Below are 16546 nucleotides of genomic sequence, written 5' to 3'. Positions count from 1 at the left end.
TATTATATATAGTTGCTTGGTCTAAAGTATCTGACGGACCTATGGTTGAGCTCCCAACTTCCCAGCAAAAGCACTCTAAAAATACTACTGGTTGGGCGCAACATCGTTTGAACTTAAAGGACAACTCATTTCTCACTATTATAATACAGCTTAATATATAGTCTGTTCATCCTAATTGTCGGTCAAAATGAATGGACTCAGTTCCCCATCCTTGTTAGTGTTGGTGCAGTGGAGCCAACAAGAGGCGAGTGAATTGCCTTAAAAAAGCAACCCCTTTATCAATCCTTTGATTAAATTAGATTAGCACAATATTAATAATGAATTAATTGAATAACTAAATAAAAGAAAGTAAGTGAATAATTCTATTAATTTGTTACAACCTAGGTGGTTGTTAATCCAATATGTTGAAGAAAACTCCACTAGAATTCTCCTTTGTTGCAGGCGGAGAAGCCTCTTATAGAAGTTGGTTACTCAAAAGAAAGACTAGGAAAGTGCACAATGCTTGTTGTTCAAGTTGTTGAATTATTCCTAACTTCAAAGGTCTTTTTATAGCCCTTAGAAAATTTCATCCGAAACTAGATGGTACCTTCAATTGGGTGGAAGGCGCCTCCAGCGTGGCAAATCTTATCGCCGAAGACAAAATTTTATCTTCGGCTAATAGCTAGGGAAGAAGCCTTCAATAAGTTGGAAGATGCCTTCGTACTATTCATCTTAGGCGCCTTCCAGCCATGGATAGCGTCTTTCACAAGGCAACTCAGCTGAAAAGTTGATCTTTTCACGTAGTTCTTCACATAGGTGATTCTCCGGCTAATCGGAGTTGAGGTTACTCTAACCCAACTCCGACCTTCTCTTCGAGTAGCCTTTCTCCCCGACATCTCGTCCCTCGGTCCGCCACGCGCGTCCTTCTCGTTCGCTGGTGTACTCTTCCATAGCATCTCGTCCTTCGATGCACCGATCCCATCAACTCTCTTCCCGTCTCATCCTTCTCGCTAGCGGCATCTTTCGCTTGACTTCTTGAGTTCCTAAGCTATTGCACACTTAGACACAAAGATCAAATACAACATGACCTAACTAAACTTAGTTGACACATCAAAACTACTCCGAGATACTAGCAGTAAGTCTCCTATTACATATAACTGATCAGATAAGGGTCCAGTTGGATCACCTCCAAGATACAACATTGTCAGGAAATCATAACAACCAGTCATAGAATAACAGCTATTCATTAAGGAATATTCTAATATCTGACATATACAAGCAATAGAACTTTATTATGAGATAGGCTACTCGTCTTCTATCATTATTATGGAGGTTATAAAAGACTATTCATACACGTATAACGGAAGATTTCTCGGAGGAAGACTATACGCCTTCGATCACCCAATAGCTTCTAGCACCGAATATTCCTTGTATGACATTACTATACTATAGTATAGTTACTGATTGATACTCGTGCATTTACATCACATTTCAGTTATATACTTAGGTTTGTACCTATAAGTACACTCCTGTATACCTACGCAAGTGTATTTATGTTAACGAAACTATACCAACATACATGTGATAGATATCATATCCTAACAGAGGAGTAGAGTATTCCATTGGGTAGATCCTGATTATACATTTGTTGTAGTGTTGTATATCTGGAAATTATAAACAAGGTAGATCTTGAATATAAATGATTCTTGATTTTTTTAATTATTGACGGAATCAGTATTCCATCGGTAAATATCGATTGTTTTTCAACGAAAACAACATTTCTATCGGTAATATCAAAATGAACTTTCTGACAGAAACTCCATTTTGATATTACTGACGGAATGATTGTTTTCATCAGGAAAATTTGCTACGGAAAATAATTTTCATAGTAAAATTTACCAACAGACCTAAATTCTGTCTTTAAAATCGTTTCCGATGAATCACCTTCCGACAAATAATTTTCTGTCATAATTTTATCCCTAAACCATTTCACCGACGGAATTTAAACGGAATATTCCGTTGGTAATCTCGATTTTTTTTGTAGTGTTAGAAATTGAGAATGAACAATTGTTTATGAATGTTTCGAAGATGCTCATGAAAGCCATTGCTTGGGAAGAAGGAGCTAAATGTACCTTTGAACATGTAGCACACATCTCTGTGTTTGAAAAAAAAATATTAAGGTAAGAACAAGCTATTATGGCATGACAAATTCGATCGACTAATTATGCCCAAGACGATTCAAGAAAGCCAATTGAGTTAGGCATATAATTAGAGGGATATATGGACAAATCACATCGATAGTACATATAATAAATCAAACAAGCTAGATGTGTTATGAAAATCTTAGGTGAAGTGTGCATGTCGACAAAGCTAGGTATGTTGAGAAAAAAAGGCTGGGCGGATGTACCATGCATAAACTTTTACATTGATTAATTAAGTCTATTTCAATCATATATATAATTGCAGCTTAATTTGTAATTTAAAAGGTACAATTAAACACCATAATTTATAAATTTTATGCTTTTGTCTTTGTTAGCATGATTAAACCTAGGTTTCAAACAAAATGGATCTCATATTATATCATTATTCAAATAAAATATCTCATCATCATCATCATCATCATCATCATCATCATCATCATCATCTTTATTATTGAAATAAATTAATTGGTTACATGACAAATTACTTTATTAAGTAAATCAATTATACGGGTTATAATAACCCATGCATAGTAACGATAATATTGATAATATATATGATATTCATACGTCTCCTATATATCTAATTGTTGTTATCCATCCAGAATTGAGCTTGGAGTCGGTCAACAATCTTCCGGTCCACTTGGAAAGCCTTAGCGAGAACTTCATCGGATATGGAGGGTTTTGAGCCAAAAATTGCATTTGCAATGGTTATGGTACCGGGGTTTTGGCTACTTAGAGCAGCGATTGCAGTAGCTCTTGTATGGCCACGGTTGAATTGGAAGTGGACAAGGCCTTGAGGGAACACAAACACATCGCCCTTCTTCAGAATCTTGGTGAAAAGGCGGTTGGTTTGGCCAATGTTGGATGTCACAAAGCCAACATAGAGCTCTCCTTCTAGCACGGTGAGGATCTCAGTGGCGCGAGGGTGAGTGTGGGGTGGGTTGAGTCCGCGAGGGGCGAAGTCGATGCGAGCCATGGAGATGCCGAGCGTGTTGAGCCCAGGAATTGTATTCACATTGACTGCACGGACGTTGGAGCCTAGCTTGTTTATGGTGTTGCCGGGCTTGTCGAGGCCATAGGTGAAGAAGTCTTTGGCTTTCACGTCATCCATGCTCTTGCAAACGAATCCATTGACAAACACTGTAAATCAAGGAACCAATGAATATATAAGATGTAATTAGACAAGCCGCTCTAAATTAAATCAACCAAGCTAAACTAAGCTAAGGGAGAAGAAGTTATGTATATAAACCTTTGGAGTTGTTATCGGCGACGCAAAAGTCTTGAAGTGGACTAGGATCAGATGCCCATACTACACGAGAGGTAGCCAATTGCAAAGCAAGGAGAGCAGCAATAACCATAAGAATTTTAGCCGTCATCTTAGCTAATTAATTTGTTTAGGAGATTAATGTATAAAAGAGCAGAAACGACGGTTGGTTGCTAGCTGCAATGAATGATATGCGAATAGGTTAGAGGAAAGGGATATATATATAGACTATGAGACTAGAAGGTTTGAACTAATCTTACCTTACTTTGACTTTGACTTATTATAAATGTATAATTCAAATATGAACATTAATGGGAACGTGGATTAGTTAAGTACAAGCCAATATAATCAATTAATTAATACGATGATAAACGCATTAATTATATTGTGTTGCCCATTCTAATTTGCTTCTATGTTGGCCAAGTAAATTAATATAAAGGACGTAGAGGATCACTAAGTCAATTAGCTTTAATTAATTGTGCATGTCTTGTATTTGGTAGCTAGCACCATATGATATGGTCAAATTCTCAGGCGAAAATTAAACTTTTAATTGGTCAAGTAATAAGATAAGACCAAGTAGTTAATTACTCTGATGATTAAGGAGCAGGTGAAGACTGAGCATGTCATGCGCTTTTAGTTTACCATTTCATGATCTCTCTTCTCACGCACGCTACCAAATGAAAGCAGAGCAGAGCAGAGCAGAGCAGGGCAGGGCAGGGAAGAATGTTTCAACTTTCAAGCCTACTTCTTCTCTATATAAACCTATTAATGCATGCATAGCAATACCAATATACCATTGCTCAGCTCAGTGATACAATTAATCAAAGACATGGCTATGAAACTGCTCCTCGTCGCACTCCTCGCCTTGGCTTTCGCTCATGCTGCTGTATTGGCTTCAGATCCTAGTCCCCTTCAGGACTTCTGCGTCGCAGATGATAGCTCCAAAGGTGCATAGCTAGCTTTACTCCTCCTCCCCCGCCAACAAGCAAACTAAGCGCTTTCATTTCCATTTTCCAGTACGCATGCATGCATATGTTTACCAATCGGACCTTAATTACCTTTTTGCAGTGTTCGTCAACGGCGCCGTATGCAAGAACATGAACGACGTCACAGCCGACGACTTCTACACTTCTGGCCTCGACAAGCCCGGCAACACCGTCAACAATGTCCGCTCCAACGTCACCGCCGTCAACGTGAATAAGATCCCCGGGCTGAACACCCTCGGCATCTCCTTGGCTCGCATAGACTTCGCGCCTAATGGGCTCAACCCTCCTCACACCCACCCTCGCGCCACTGAGATCCTCGTCGTGCTAGAAGGAGAGCTCTACGTCGGCTTTGTGACGTCCAACATCGGCCAAACCAACCGCCTCTTCACTAAGAATTTGAAGAAGGGTGACGTCTTTGTGTTCCCCCAAGGCCTCATCCACTTCCAACTCAACACGGGCAAATACAATGCCGTTGCGCTCGCCGGTCTCAGCAGTCAAAACCCGGGCGTCATTACCATTGCCAAGGCTGTGTTCGGATCCACGCCGCCCATTTCCGATGATGTGCTCGCCAAGGCTTTTCAGGTGGACAAACGCCTCGTTGACCGGCTCCAAGCTCAACAATGGACGGACAACAACAATTAGTCTCAACCAACCCTCACTCACTCGCTTAATTAATTAATTAATTAATTGCCAATAAATCATCTGCATGATGTATTCGTTGTTGTTACTACTCTACGTTGCGATTCTGTTGCTTTACTATTTTTGGATTCCAAATCAATAAAAGAAGCTAAGCGAAAAATAAAGAATCATTATTTATCTTTGAATGTTAACCGTGCTAATTAATGTCACTTTTGAGTTGACTTCATCATTCCTGCAGCTAATGTCTCTCTAACAAACATTATCCCAAGCTATGAAAATTTCTCTATTTATGGAAGTCTCTCCTGGAACTCCTATTATCCTAGGTTGTGAGAACCACTTTGCCCGTGGAAGTCTCCCCTAGACTCCTCCTGTATCAAGTTGTAATTAAGAACCTCCCTGCCTATAGAAATCTCCTCTAAGCCTCAATATAATTATGGCTGCAAGAACCTCTCTGCCTGTGGAGATCACCCGTAGACCTCAACTATCCTAGGATACGAGAGCCTCCTTGCCTTTGGATATATCCCCTGAACATCAATTATCCAAGGTTGCCAGAGCCTCCCTGCCTTTGAATATCTCCCCTGACCTCAACTATCCTAGGCTACGAGAGTCTCCCTACCTTTGAAGATATTCCTTGTACCTCAACTATCCTATGCTACGAGAGCGTCCCTACCTTTGGAGATTGATCTTGTCCGAGTGCTGAGTGTTGGAACCCCAAGGTTGTTTTAGTGTGATTAACAAGTCAAGTTAGGTCCTGCGTTGTATTTAACTTTGTGTCTAAGTGTGCAGGAGCTTAGGAGCACAGGTACTCGAGCGGAAGACGCAGCTAGCGAGAAGGACGGCACGCTGTGCGTCCGAGGGATGAGGTGCTGCGGAAGAGTACACCGGCGGACGAGAAGGAAGCGCGCGCGGTGGTTCTGAGGGACGAAAGCCGGAGCGGAAGATTGCTCGGGGAGCAAGAGACGCAGCTAGCGCGAAGGTCGGCACGGGGTGCGACTGAGGGACGAAGACTGCGGATGAGTACGCTGGTGGACGAGAAGGAACACGCGGCAATTCCGAGGGACGAGAAGCCGGAGGGAAGCACGCTCGAGAAGGCCGGAACATGGGTTCGGGTGAGCCCTATTCCGGAAGGCCGAGATCACCCAAGCAAACGGAGCCGGAGCGAATAGACCCGGACCGAGATGAGCTGGATCGAGACGAGCTGAACCGGAGTCGAAAAGTCAACTTATGTTGACCTTAGGGCTCCGAGCGCCCGGAACCGACCGGGGCGCCCGGAACCCTTCCGGGCGCCCGGACCAAGACTATAAATATAGCCTTGGTCCAGAAGCTTAAACAGAACTCACTTATTATAAATCCAGTGCTTGCACACTCTCTTTTAGTCTAAGCTTCTGTTTTCTGCACTTCAACGTTGTACGAGGCTTCTCCGCCCGAAGGAGTTTTATTGAGCTTAATCTTCCTTGGATTAACAACCACATCGGTTGTAACCAAGTAAATCTTTTGTGCCTCGCTTTTCTTTATGCTTTTAATTTATCTGCTTAACTTAATTATGCAAGTGTTAGCCTAAAGAGTTCGAGGAGGGTTTGTTTTCTTTTTTGTGTTAGCAGGATATCCAACAACCCCCTCCTAGCCGGCCCAACGGTCCTACAAGTGGTATCAGAGCCGAGTACGCCTCAGAAGGACTAACCGCCGTCTGAAGCAACAAAACGATGGCCGGAGCTAGCGACTACCCACCTGCATTCGAGGGGGAGTTTTCCATCTGGAAACAAAACATGGAGGTATACCTTAACTCAGATTTTGATATTTCTTTAATAATGAAATTTGGTTATGAAGAACCAAAGAACACGAACGGAGAAGGACTCGATCTACGCCTCTGGAACGAAAAGCAACGTGAGGAGTCTATGGCAAATGGGCGAGCAAAATATTATCTTCTGAATGTAATACCAAAGGAAGATTTCAAAAAGGTCGCAGATTATGAAAGCGCAAAAGAACTTTGAGAAAAGTTCTTGCAGCTCTACGAAGAACCTTCAGAAGCTGACACCTCAATAGACACCGAGCCACCGACAGAAGAGTCTGAAATCGAGGTAAGTACTACAACAGCCGAAGTACATCCCGAGATCGATGAAGGGGGAGAATCTTCGGAAGAAAGCAACTCGATAGGGGGAGAATCAATTACTGACAAGGTAAGTCAGGTATGGACTCGAACCTCTGATCAATTGAATGATTCAATCGAAGAATTGCCTGAAAATTTTTGCGAATCATCGAAAGAGTCTTTTATATTAGAAAATCAATTGTCAAACTTATCCTGCAAATTTGAAATATTATCGAAAGAGTTCTTCGAATTTCAAAATATCTTAACAAAAGAATTTTGCAAGTTGGAAACTTTGCTAAAAAACTTTTGTGAATCACAAAGAAGTTTTTCGAAAGAATTATGCAACTTAGAAATATTATCGAAAACTTTTTCTGGTCCTAAAAATTTGGAAGTACAAATTACTTTATTGAAAAAGTTTTATGAATTAGAAATTGATTCATCGAAAAATATTTTCGGATTAAGAAACCTATTATTAATAGATTCCTGCAAATTCTTATTGTTAAAAAATTCTGACAAATTACAAAATATTCTTTCAAACGAATTTTGCACATTGCCAAAAGATTTTTTTATATTATTGAGGAATTTTATCAAGTTAGAATTTATGCTATTTGAATATTTTTGTGAAGTTGAAATTCAAAAAATAATAGAAATTAACATGATACAAATTGTTGCATGTTTAATATTTGTGGCTTTAAATTTGAAACAGTGTGATTTAAGAAGTTTTGATAAATTAAAATGGAAATTTAAATCCTGTTGATAAAGAGCATTAGAACAACAATTAAATAAATGCAAAGAAAATTTTTTACGTTATTAATTTTGCTAAATTTTCTTAGAATGATTTTTTTTTGGTGAAAATTATTGCAAAATTTTCAAAGTTCTAGAAATTGCTCTAAAAGGATCTTAATGACTTAGAAATTCTTTTGTTTAGAGGTATTTTTTTCTAAGTCTTTAACCCTTAGATTGTTTTTCTTGAAACCCCATTTTTATTGTGATCAAAGGGGAGAAGAGAAAGTATAAGTCTAGGGGGAGGTAGAAATTGAAAATTGAAAATTTGTTGAAATTTAATTTTGTTGCACATTATTGCAATAACTTGTTTTAATTTTATGTCTAGTTTTGACCCTAGCTTAACTTGGGTTGATCACACCAAAAAGGGGAGATTGTTGGAACCCCAAGGTTGTTTTAGTGTGATCAACAAGTCAAGTTAGGTCCTGCGTTGTATTTAACCTTGTGTCTAAGTGTGCAGGAGCTTAGGAGCACAGGTACTCGAGCGGAAGACGCAGCTAGCGAGAAGGACGGCACGCTGTGCGTCCGAGGGACGAGGTGCTGCGGAAGAGTACACCGGCGGACGAGAAGGAAGCGCGCGCGGTGGTTCCGAGGGACGAAAGCCGGAGCGGAAGATTGCTCGGGGAGCAAGAGACGCAGCTAGCGCGAAGGTCGGCACGGGGTGCGACTGAGGGACGAAGACTGCGGATGAGTACGCTGGTGGACGAGAAGGAACACGCGGCAATTCCGAGGGACGAGAAGCCGGAGGGAAGCACGCTCGAGAAGGCCGGAACATGGGTTCGGGTGAGCCCTATTCCGGAAGGCCGAGATCACCCAAGCAAACGGAGCCGGAGCGAACAGACCCGGACCGAGATGAGCTGGATCGAGACGAGCTGAACCGGAGTCGAAAAGTCAACTTATGTTGACCTTAGGGCTCCGGGCGCCCGGAACCGACCGGGGCGCCCGGAACCCTTCCGGGCGCCCGGAATCGACTTTTCAACAGGATCGAGTTTTGACTCGATCCGACCGTTGGGGGATAAAATTTATCCCCCCCAGGGCGCCCGGAACCCTTCCAGGCGCCCGGACCAAGACTATAAATATAGCCTTGGTCCAGAAGCTTAAATAGAACTCACTGATTGTAAATCCAGTGCTTGCACACTCTCTTTTAGTCTAAGCTTCTGTTTTCTGCACTTCAACGCTGTACGAGGCTTCTCCGCCCGAAGGAGTTTTATTGAGCTTAATCTTCCTTGGATTAACAACCACATCGGTTGTAACCAAGTAAATCTTTTGTGCCTCGCTTTTCTTTATGCTTTTAATTTATCTGCTTAACTTAATTATGCAAGTGTTAGCCTAAAGAGTTCGAGGAGGGTTTGTTTTCTTTTTTGTGTTAGCAGGATATCCAACAACCCCCTCCTAGCCGGCCCAACGGTCCTACACTGAGTCGATGGACGCTGGGGACGTGGCACTCCTGTTGATTGGTCGAAAATTCCAAAGACATAGATCCCTTGTCGTTGTGGACCTGCAAACACAGTGTCGAGACGGGGAGGGGTTCCCCGATGATGGTCCTCCGACGCTCAAGTCAAACCTCCGACAGAAAGAAAGAAAAAAGTAGAGCAGAAGCGAGAACTGTAGCTACAGTAGAGATGTGTGCATACCTCCATCGGCGTCTGGGGGTCCTTATATAGGGCTCCCCAGAGGCGCGTGCACGCTCCCCGAGGCGTGCACACTCTTCAAAGCATACCTGGAATAGATGTGTCAGAAAAGCATGACTGACACCCTACCATAATAGCACGAGCATATCTCTGACGTGACAGTGGAAGCTTCCACCATACGATTCTCTGTCCGACCAGGCCGTTGGCTATGCCTCTTGTCGGTGACACTGTTCCCAGGAAGATCTCTCCACCCGCTCCCTTTGTCCTTTACTGGGCCGAGCGGAGGAACCGCTCGGCCAGTGCCTTTCCCGGGCCGAGTGGGGGAACTGCTCGGCTAGTACCTTTCCCGGGCCGAGCGGAGGCCCGTCGGCTGACGACCTTCAGGTGGATGCTTGCTCATCTGAATGCCGCGTCTACTGTTAGCCGAGCGAGATGGTCGTTCGGCCTCCGTTTCTTCCCACTTTGCTTTATGAGCGTCGGAAACTCGGCGTCAGGTCGAGCTGTCGAGATGCCGAGTAGGCTAATCCTCCTGCTAATCAGGAAGATAGCCCACCCGGTTGAACGTCTGTCGGGTGTTGACCTGTTTGACCTTCTGCCGGGCGGGCCTCTCTTCTTACCGCCGGATCACATGTCTTCCCTTCAAGTCTAGTCGAAGGAGGCTGAAAGTCCGACTGACTAGACAAATAGCCTGGTGAGTGGCTGAAAGTCCGACTGACTAGACAAATAGCCTGGTGAGTGGCTGGCCAGTCGGTTATTAGCTGAGTGGGATCCCGCTCAGTCTCCACAGGACTGATCTTTCTCCCCCGGTCGGCGATTCATGCCACTGCACCTGGCTATTTTGGATACTTTTACTTGCCACCTTTGAAGGGGTGCGGGCCGGTCAGCTAATGCTGACGCCGTCCAAATCTCCTTATGATGCATGCAAATCCTTTCCATTAAGGTCGAGCATGCACCCATTAAATGCTAACCTGTGGGACGACGCCACATGTCGCTGGCGCAGTTACCGCACATCCTAGGTGACAGTTGCTGATGTGACATTTGGCGGTTCGAATTCGACGGGCGAATGTGTGCCCCGATTCCTGCGCCCTAGATCGGACGACCTCGATCAGCCACGTCCATCTTTATAAAGCCGTGGGGCGGCTACCGCTGCATCGCTTTCGTCTTCCGCTAGCTCCAGCGGTTTCGTACGCTTGTTGTGCTCCGGCGGTTCTGCGTCTCAGTGCTCCGGCGACCCTTATTATGTAAGCTCCTCCTCCCTCCACCACTGTGTTGTTTTTGGCTTGGTTAGCCCACCTTCAATCGATCTTTCTTTTTGCTTTTTCCAGTAATCTTCTGTATCGAACCCTCCGCCCTTGTTTTCCGACGATGGTCAGTTCCTTGCAGCCCGCTGACCTTACTCCCGGCCCATGGTACACCCCCATGGAGTCTCGGTTCGACGTAAGTGACGCGGCGAGCCTAGTAGGTGCCTTTAAAATCCCTTCTGACCAGGAAATAATTTTGGCCTCACTTTCCGGCTGGCCACATATCCCGCCGAACGACACCCTTTTCTTTTACCGCGACCAATTTGTGGTCGGTCTGCGATTCCCCATCCATCCCTTTATCATTGAAGTCTGTAACTATTTTAGCCTTCCGCTCTCCCAGCTTGTCCCTAACTCCTTCAGTCTCCTGTGCGGGGTTGTGGTACTGTTCAAAGTCCACAACATTCCCCTTAAGCCTCAAATATTCCACTACTTCTATTACCCTAAGCAGTCCGAGCTGGGCACTTATCTCTTCCAGTCTCGGATTGGCTTACTCTTTTTAAATAAAATGCTCACTTTCAATAAACATTGGAAGGACTACTTCTTTTATATAAGGCTCCCCAAGCTGCCTCATTTCTTAACTAAGTGGCAGGTTGGCCTCCCCCCTCCCCCTGAGCTGAAGAGATACAAGACCCAGCCAGCGTACCTCCATGCGGCCAACATGCTAGTCGGCCTGAAGCTGGATATCAACAAGTTGTTGCCGGAGGGCGTGCTATACATGTTCAGGCTGAGTCCGATCAGAACGTATCTCCCGGGCGGCTTAGGTGAGAAATTTCCTTGACTTTTTTCTTTGGATCTAACTGATTTCCTCTCTTTTTCTTGCAGCTAACACCATGATGAAGTCGGTGGCGCTAGACATGCTGAAACTTAAAGTTGCCGAGGTTGAGGAAGCTGCTGCGAAGGAGATGGAGAGGCTCGGGCTGACGCCGGCCGGCTCCCATGAGGGTGAGAGCGAGGAAGCTCCGACTACTGGTGGTGGGTCCGCCGCCCGAACGTCACATATTAAGGTTGCAGGGGAGGCTGCCCCCTCCGGCGTGCAGCCGGCTACTCGACCTGGAGAAACCGAGTCTACTGGCGATGAAGAGCTACTGAACAGACGCAAACGACACCGAACGGGCACGCCAACCCGTTCGGCTTCCTCGGCGGTGAGAGCGTCCGAGGAGACGGGTGTCCCCCCTTGGCCACGGAGACCGTGGAAACTATCTCCTCCGATAGGACACCTTCGCAGTGCGACCTCCCGTCTGATCCGATCGTCGCTCAGCTGCTCAACGTTATGTCCCCCACTCGCAAGAGGATTCTTCGATCAGGAATCCATTCCACTCTGTTCGGCCCCTCCTTCAGCCCGGTGATATCTGCTCCGTCCACCCAAAGCGGTCGTCAGTCGATAAAGGCGACCTTGCATCTCCCGACTGAGGAGCTTCTGTTGGCGGTCGATCAGCCAACCTCCCCCAAACATCAAATAGTTATCCGGGGGCAACTGGCCAAGGTTTGGGAGGAGGCTCGAGCTCGGGTTGCGACCATGCCACCGGGATTGCTCGGCAATAGCCATATGCAGATGGCAACCGAGATAAGTTGTCTATTTTATGATTTATTTTCATCTTGGTATTAACTTTCTGCCAATCGACTCCAGTACTAGGTGGAAAGCGTGGTAGTATGCAACCGCCTGGCACTATTGGAGGAGGAGTTCAAGGGGCTTAAAATTTCTAGGGTGAGTCCCTCCCAAGGCCCTACATATGCTGAGCTGTAGGCGAACCTGGCTAAGACCCAGAAGTTATTAGAGGAGGAGCGGAGGAACTCCTCCGGCCTGCAGACCATGGTGGGTCGGCTCGAGACCCAGGTCAAGTCGTATAACCAGAAGATCGATCTGGCCACCACCAGGAAGAACAGGGCCGTCGTCGACCTGGAGGCGAAGAACATGGAGGCCCGAGCTTTGGATCAAAAGGTTAAGGAGCTGATGAGTCTGTTGGACGCCGAGCAAAAGGGTCGCTCGGTGGAGGCGGTTGTTCTTCGAGAGGACTTGAAGACCTTCTAGGACACATTTGAGGCCTCCCGTCTCGCCTTTAAAGAATACCAGGACGCTGAGCCGAGTCGTTTTGCTGTAATTAGGCAAAACTACATCCGTTCGGAACAATTTGTCAAGAAGATGTGCGAATGGCTTGTCAGTGGCTTTATGCTGGCCATCGATGCCACGGTTACCTACTTGAAAGCAAAGGGTCACCTTCCCGAAGCCACAGCCATTCCGGTTTTGGACCGTGCCGAGCTCCTCACCACCATTCCTGATGAGATCTTCGATTACTTGGAGTGAGGAGTGGTATTGTAAAAAATTTTTTGATGTCTCGTATGTATGCCTGCCGCTCGGCAAGGATTTATACTAATTAATGGAGTTCCTTTTTGGTTTTTCGTATGTCCCTTGCCCTTAGTTGACTCTATAAGCCTGGGTGGATCACCTACTCTAATCTCGTTCCCTGTCATATTCGTTATCTCCTATCCTTTGGACAACCGTTCGAGCTTCGATTTTACACACGCACTCCTTTTGTTCCTGAGCACAGAGTTACCATTTTACTCGGGTTTATGGTTATGAACGACTTTGGGGTTTAACGTCACCGCTCAACGGTCTTCAGTATGGGGTATTTATGGTCGCCGCTCCGACCCTGGGGTTTAACGTCGCCGCTCGACGGTCTTCAGCATGAGGCATTTATGGTCGCTGCTCCGACCCTGGGGTTTAACGTCGCCACTCGATAGTCTTCAGCGCGGGGTATTTATGGTCGCCACTTCGACCCTGGGGTTTAACGTCATCGCTCGACGGTCTTCAGCGCGGGGTATTTATGGTCGCCGCTCTGACCCTGGGGTTTAACGTCGCCGCTCGACGGTCTTCGACTTTAAGCTTGTCGTTCGGCAGTAATTTTGATAACCTTTGCCTTTGATTCAATACTGCAATTTGAAAGGGACAAGAACATAGGAGACACGACATCGATTACATCAGCGCACCTTTCAGCCAGCTTGGTACAGCTGGAGATGGTTTGCGCTCCAAAGGCGTTCAAGTCGTCGCCCGTCCTCGTCCTCCAGGTAATAAGTGCCCAAGCGGAGCTTCTCCATGACTTTGAAAGGTCCGTCCCAGGGAGCTCCAGCTTGGTGACGTCGCCGACCGACTTCACCTTCTTCCATACAAGATCGCCTACCAGAAAGGACCGAGGTATCACTCATCGATTATAGTTCTGATGCATCATTTTTCGGTAGGATGTCAGTTGTACGGCAGCCCTGGAGCGTGCTTCGTCCACCAAGTCCAACTCCAGCTATCTCCGCTCGGCATTGTCCTCATCGTATCACTGCACCCGATCGGACTCCACCCCCACCTCGACCGGGACGACTGCTTCTCCTCCATACACCAAGTGGAATGGGGTTACTCCTGTTCCCTCCTTTGGAGTTGTGCGAATCTCCCATAGGACTCCGGGAGCTCGTCCACCCAGCTGCCTCCTATATGGTCAAGCCGAACTCGAAGGATACCTAAGATCTCCCGATTGGCGACTTCCGCTTGTCCGTTGCTCTGGGGGTATGCTACGAAGGTGAAGGCCAGATGGATGTCGTACCCTTTGCACCATTCTCTGAGTTGCTGGCCAATGAACTGCTTTCCGTTGTTCGAGACGAGCCGACGCGGGATGCCGAACCGACAGATGATGTGCTGCCAAATGAACTTTTTGACCATCTGCTCGGTTATCCTTGCCAACGGCTCGGCCTCAACCCACTTGGAGAAGTAGTCGACTGCCACATACAGGAATTTCCATTGTTTGATCGCCATTGGGAACGGTCCTACGTTGTCCATTCCCCACTTGTTGAACGGGCAGGACACCATGGACGACTTCATCTCTTCCGTAGGCCGGTGAGAATAGTTATGGTACCTTTGGCAGGATAGACAGGTCGCCACTGTCCGAGCGGCATCTTCTTGGAGAGTCGGCCAAAAGTATCCTGCCAACATAATCTTCGGTGCTAGTGAGCCGCCGCCCGGATGCCCTCCACATGACCCTTGGTGCACTTCTTGCAGTATGTAGTCACTGTCCTCTGGCCCGACACACTTGAGCAGTGGTCAGGAGAAAGCTTTCTTGTATAGCTGATCTCCGATCAACGTGAACTGACTCACCCTTCTTCTCAGTCGATGGGCCTCTTCCCGGTCGGGAGGCGTCGCTCCGGATTGCAGAAACTCTATCATCGAAGTCCTCCAGTCACTCGGGAAGGTGAGCCCCTCCGTTTGGTCGATGTGTGCCACCAGGGAGACCTGCTCAATCACTGCTGGACGACGACCGATGATATGGAGCTGGCTAGTTTTGCCAGCTCATCCGCCGCTTGGTTTTCCACCCGGGGTATATTCTGTATAACCACCTCCCGGAAGTCAGCCTTCAATTTCTCAAAGGCCTCGGCATAAAGTCTGGGCCTCAAGTTGTTGATCTCGAATGCCCTAGTAAGTTGTTGTGCGGCCAGCTGGGAATCTAAGTTAATCAAAACCTTGATAGCTCCGACGTGCCGGGCGGCCTGCAGGCCAGCTATGAGTGTCGCGTACTCAGCTTTGTTGTTGGTTGCCCGGTACTCCAACCGAATGGACAAATGCATTCGTTCTTCTTGGGGGGAGATTAGCAGCACCCCAACTCCTCGTCCCTGCCGAGTGGATGATCTGCCCACGTATATCTTCCAAACGACCTCTGGTTCGGGAGTCTACACCTCAGTAATGAAGTCTACCAAGGACAACACCTTAATGGTCGTTCGGAGCTGATACTGGATGTCGAATTCGCTGAGCTCCGTCGTCCACTTGATTAGCCGCCCTGACGCTTCTGGATTGAGGAAGACTCTCCCCAGGGGGTTGTTGGTCATTACAATGATCGTGTGCGCGAGGAAGTATGGGTGAAGCCTCCTAGCAGCGAGTACTAGTGCGAAAGCAAGTTTCTCGAGACCAGTATAGCGTGATTTGACATCTTTTAAAATATAACTCAAGAAATACACCGGCTGCTCCTCGCCGTTCGGCCTTATAAGGGTCGAGCCGACTGCATGCTCGGTCGAAGATAGATAGATCCTGAGAGACTCTTCGACGACTGTCTTGGCAAGTACCGGTAGTGAATTGAGATAGGCTTTGAGCTCTTCGAACGCTCGATCGCACTCCTCGTCCTACTGATACTTGATGGCTCGACGCAAGATCTTGAAGAAAGGTAGACTCCGGTCAACCGTCTTGGAGATGAATCGGGATAAGGTCGTTATCTGACCAGTGAGGCGCTGAACTTCCTTCAAATTCCTTGGAGGTGGCATATGTTGCAGTGCTTTTACTTTGCTAGGGTTTGCCTCGATACCCTGCTCGGTAACTATATAGCCCAAAAATTTCCCGCTCTTCGTGCCGAACAGACACTTGCCCAAGTTCAGCTTGATCCCGTACACTCGGAGTGTTTGGCAAGTTTCTTTGATGTCTAGGTAGAGGTCAGTAGCTCAGAGGGATTTAATAAGTATGTCATCGACGTATACCTCCATATTCCGTCCAATTTGCTTCTAGAAGACTTTGTTCATGAGCCGTTGGTACGTGGTCCCAGCGTTCTTTAAGTCGAACGACATTACATTGTAGCAATAGGTGTCATCCGCCGTGATGAAGCTCACCTTCTCCTGATCTTCCTGGTAGAGCGGCACCTGATGGTATCCTTGGTATAC

At 46.4% G+C, this 16546-nt stretch overlaps 2 protein-coding genes across 2 annotated transcripts; one reads left to right on the top strand and one right to left on the bottom strand.

Moving 5' to 3' along the window:
• Positions 1-2601: 2601 nt before the first annotated feature.
• On the bottom strand, positions 2602-3615 carry LOC122025586 (putative germin-like protein 2-1). Its single transcript, XM_042584420.1, has 2 exons — positions 3430-3615; positions 2602-3320 (listed from the first exon to the last, which is right to left on the bottom strand). Exons 1-2 carry the CDS (start codon positions 3554-3556, stop codon positions 2761-2763), a joined length of 687 nt encoding a protein of 228 aa, XP_042440354.1. The 5' UTR covers positions 3557-3615; the 3' UTR covers positions 2602-2760.
• Positions 3616-4215: 600 nt separating this feature from the next.
• Positions 4216-5244, top strand: LOC122025585 (putative germin-like protein 2-1). The gene is made up of 2 exons (XM_042584419.1): positions 4216-4391; positions 4513-5244. Exons 1-2 carry the CDS (start codon positions 4217-4219, stop codon positions 5070-5072), a joined length of 735 nt encoding a protein of 244 aa, XP_042440353.1. The 5' UTR covers position 4216; the 3' UTR covers positions 5073-5244.
• The last annotated feature ends 11302 nt before the right edge of the window (positions 5245-16546 follow it).

This window comes from Zingiber officinale, chromosome 9B (assembly GCF_018446385.1).
Source record: "Zingiber officinale cultivar Zhangliang chromosome 9B, Zo_v1.1, whole genome shotgun sequence".
Taxonomy (NCBI): domain Eukaryota; kingdom Viridiplantae; phylum Streptophyta; class Magnoliopsida; order Zingiberales; family Zingiberaceae; genus Zingiber; species Zingiber officinale.
The sequence above is the reverse complement of the archived record's forward strand: the minus strand, read 5'-3'. Positions and strand labels throughout refer to the sequence as shown.

Bases quoted from the DNA above. Each gene is read 5' to 3' on its own strand.
- LOC122025585 (XM_042584419.1), top strand. From the start codon at position 4,217: ATGCATAGCAATACCAATATACCATTGCTCAGCTCAGTGATACAATTA. The intron at 4,392-4,512 runs GTGCATAGCTAG...ACCTTTTTGCAG, and splicing joins CGCAGATGATAGCTCCAAAG to TGTTCGTCAACGGCGCCGTA.
- LOC122025586 (XM_042584420.1), bottom strand. From the start codon at position 3,556: ATGACGGCTAAAATTCTTATGGTTATTGCTGCTCTCCTTGCTTTGCAA. The intron at 3,321-3,429 runs GTTTATATACAT...CTTGATTTACAG, and splicing joins CGCCGATAACAACTCCAAAG to TGTTTGTCAATGGATTCGTT.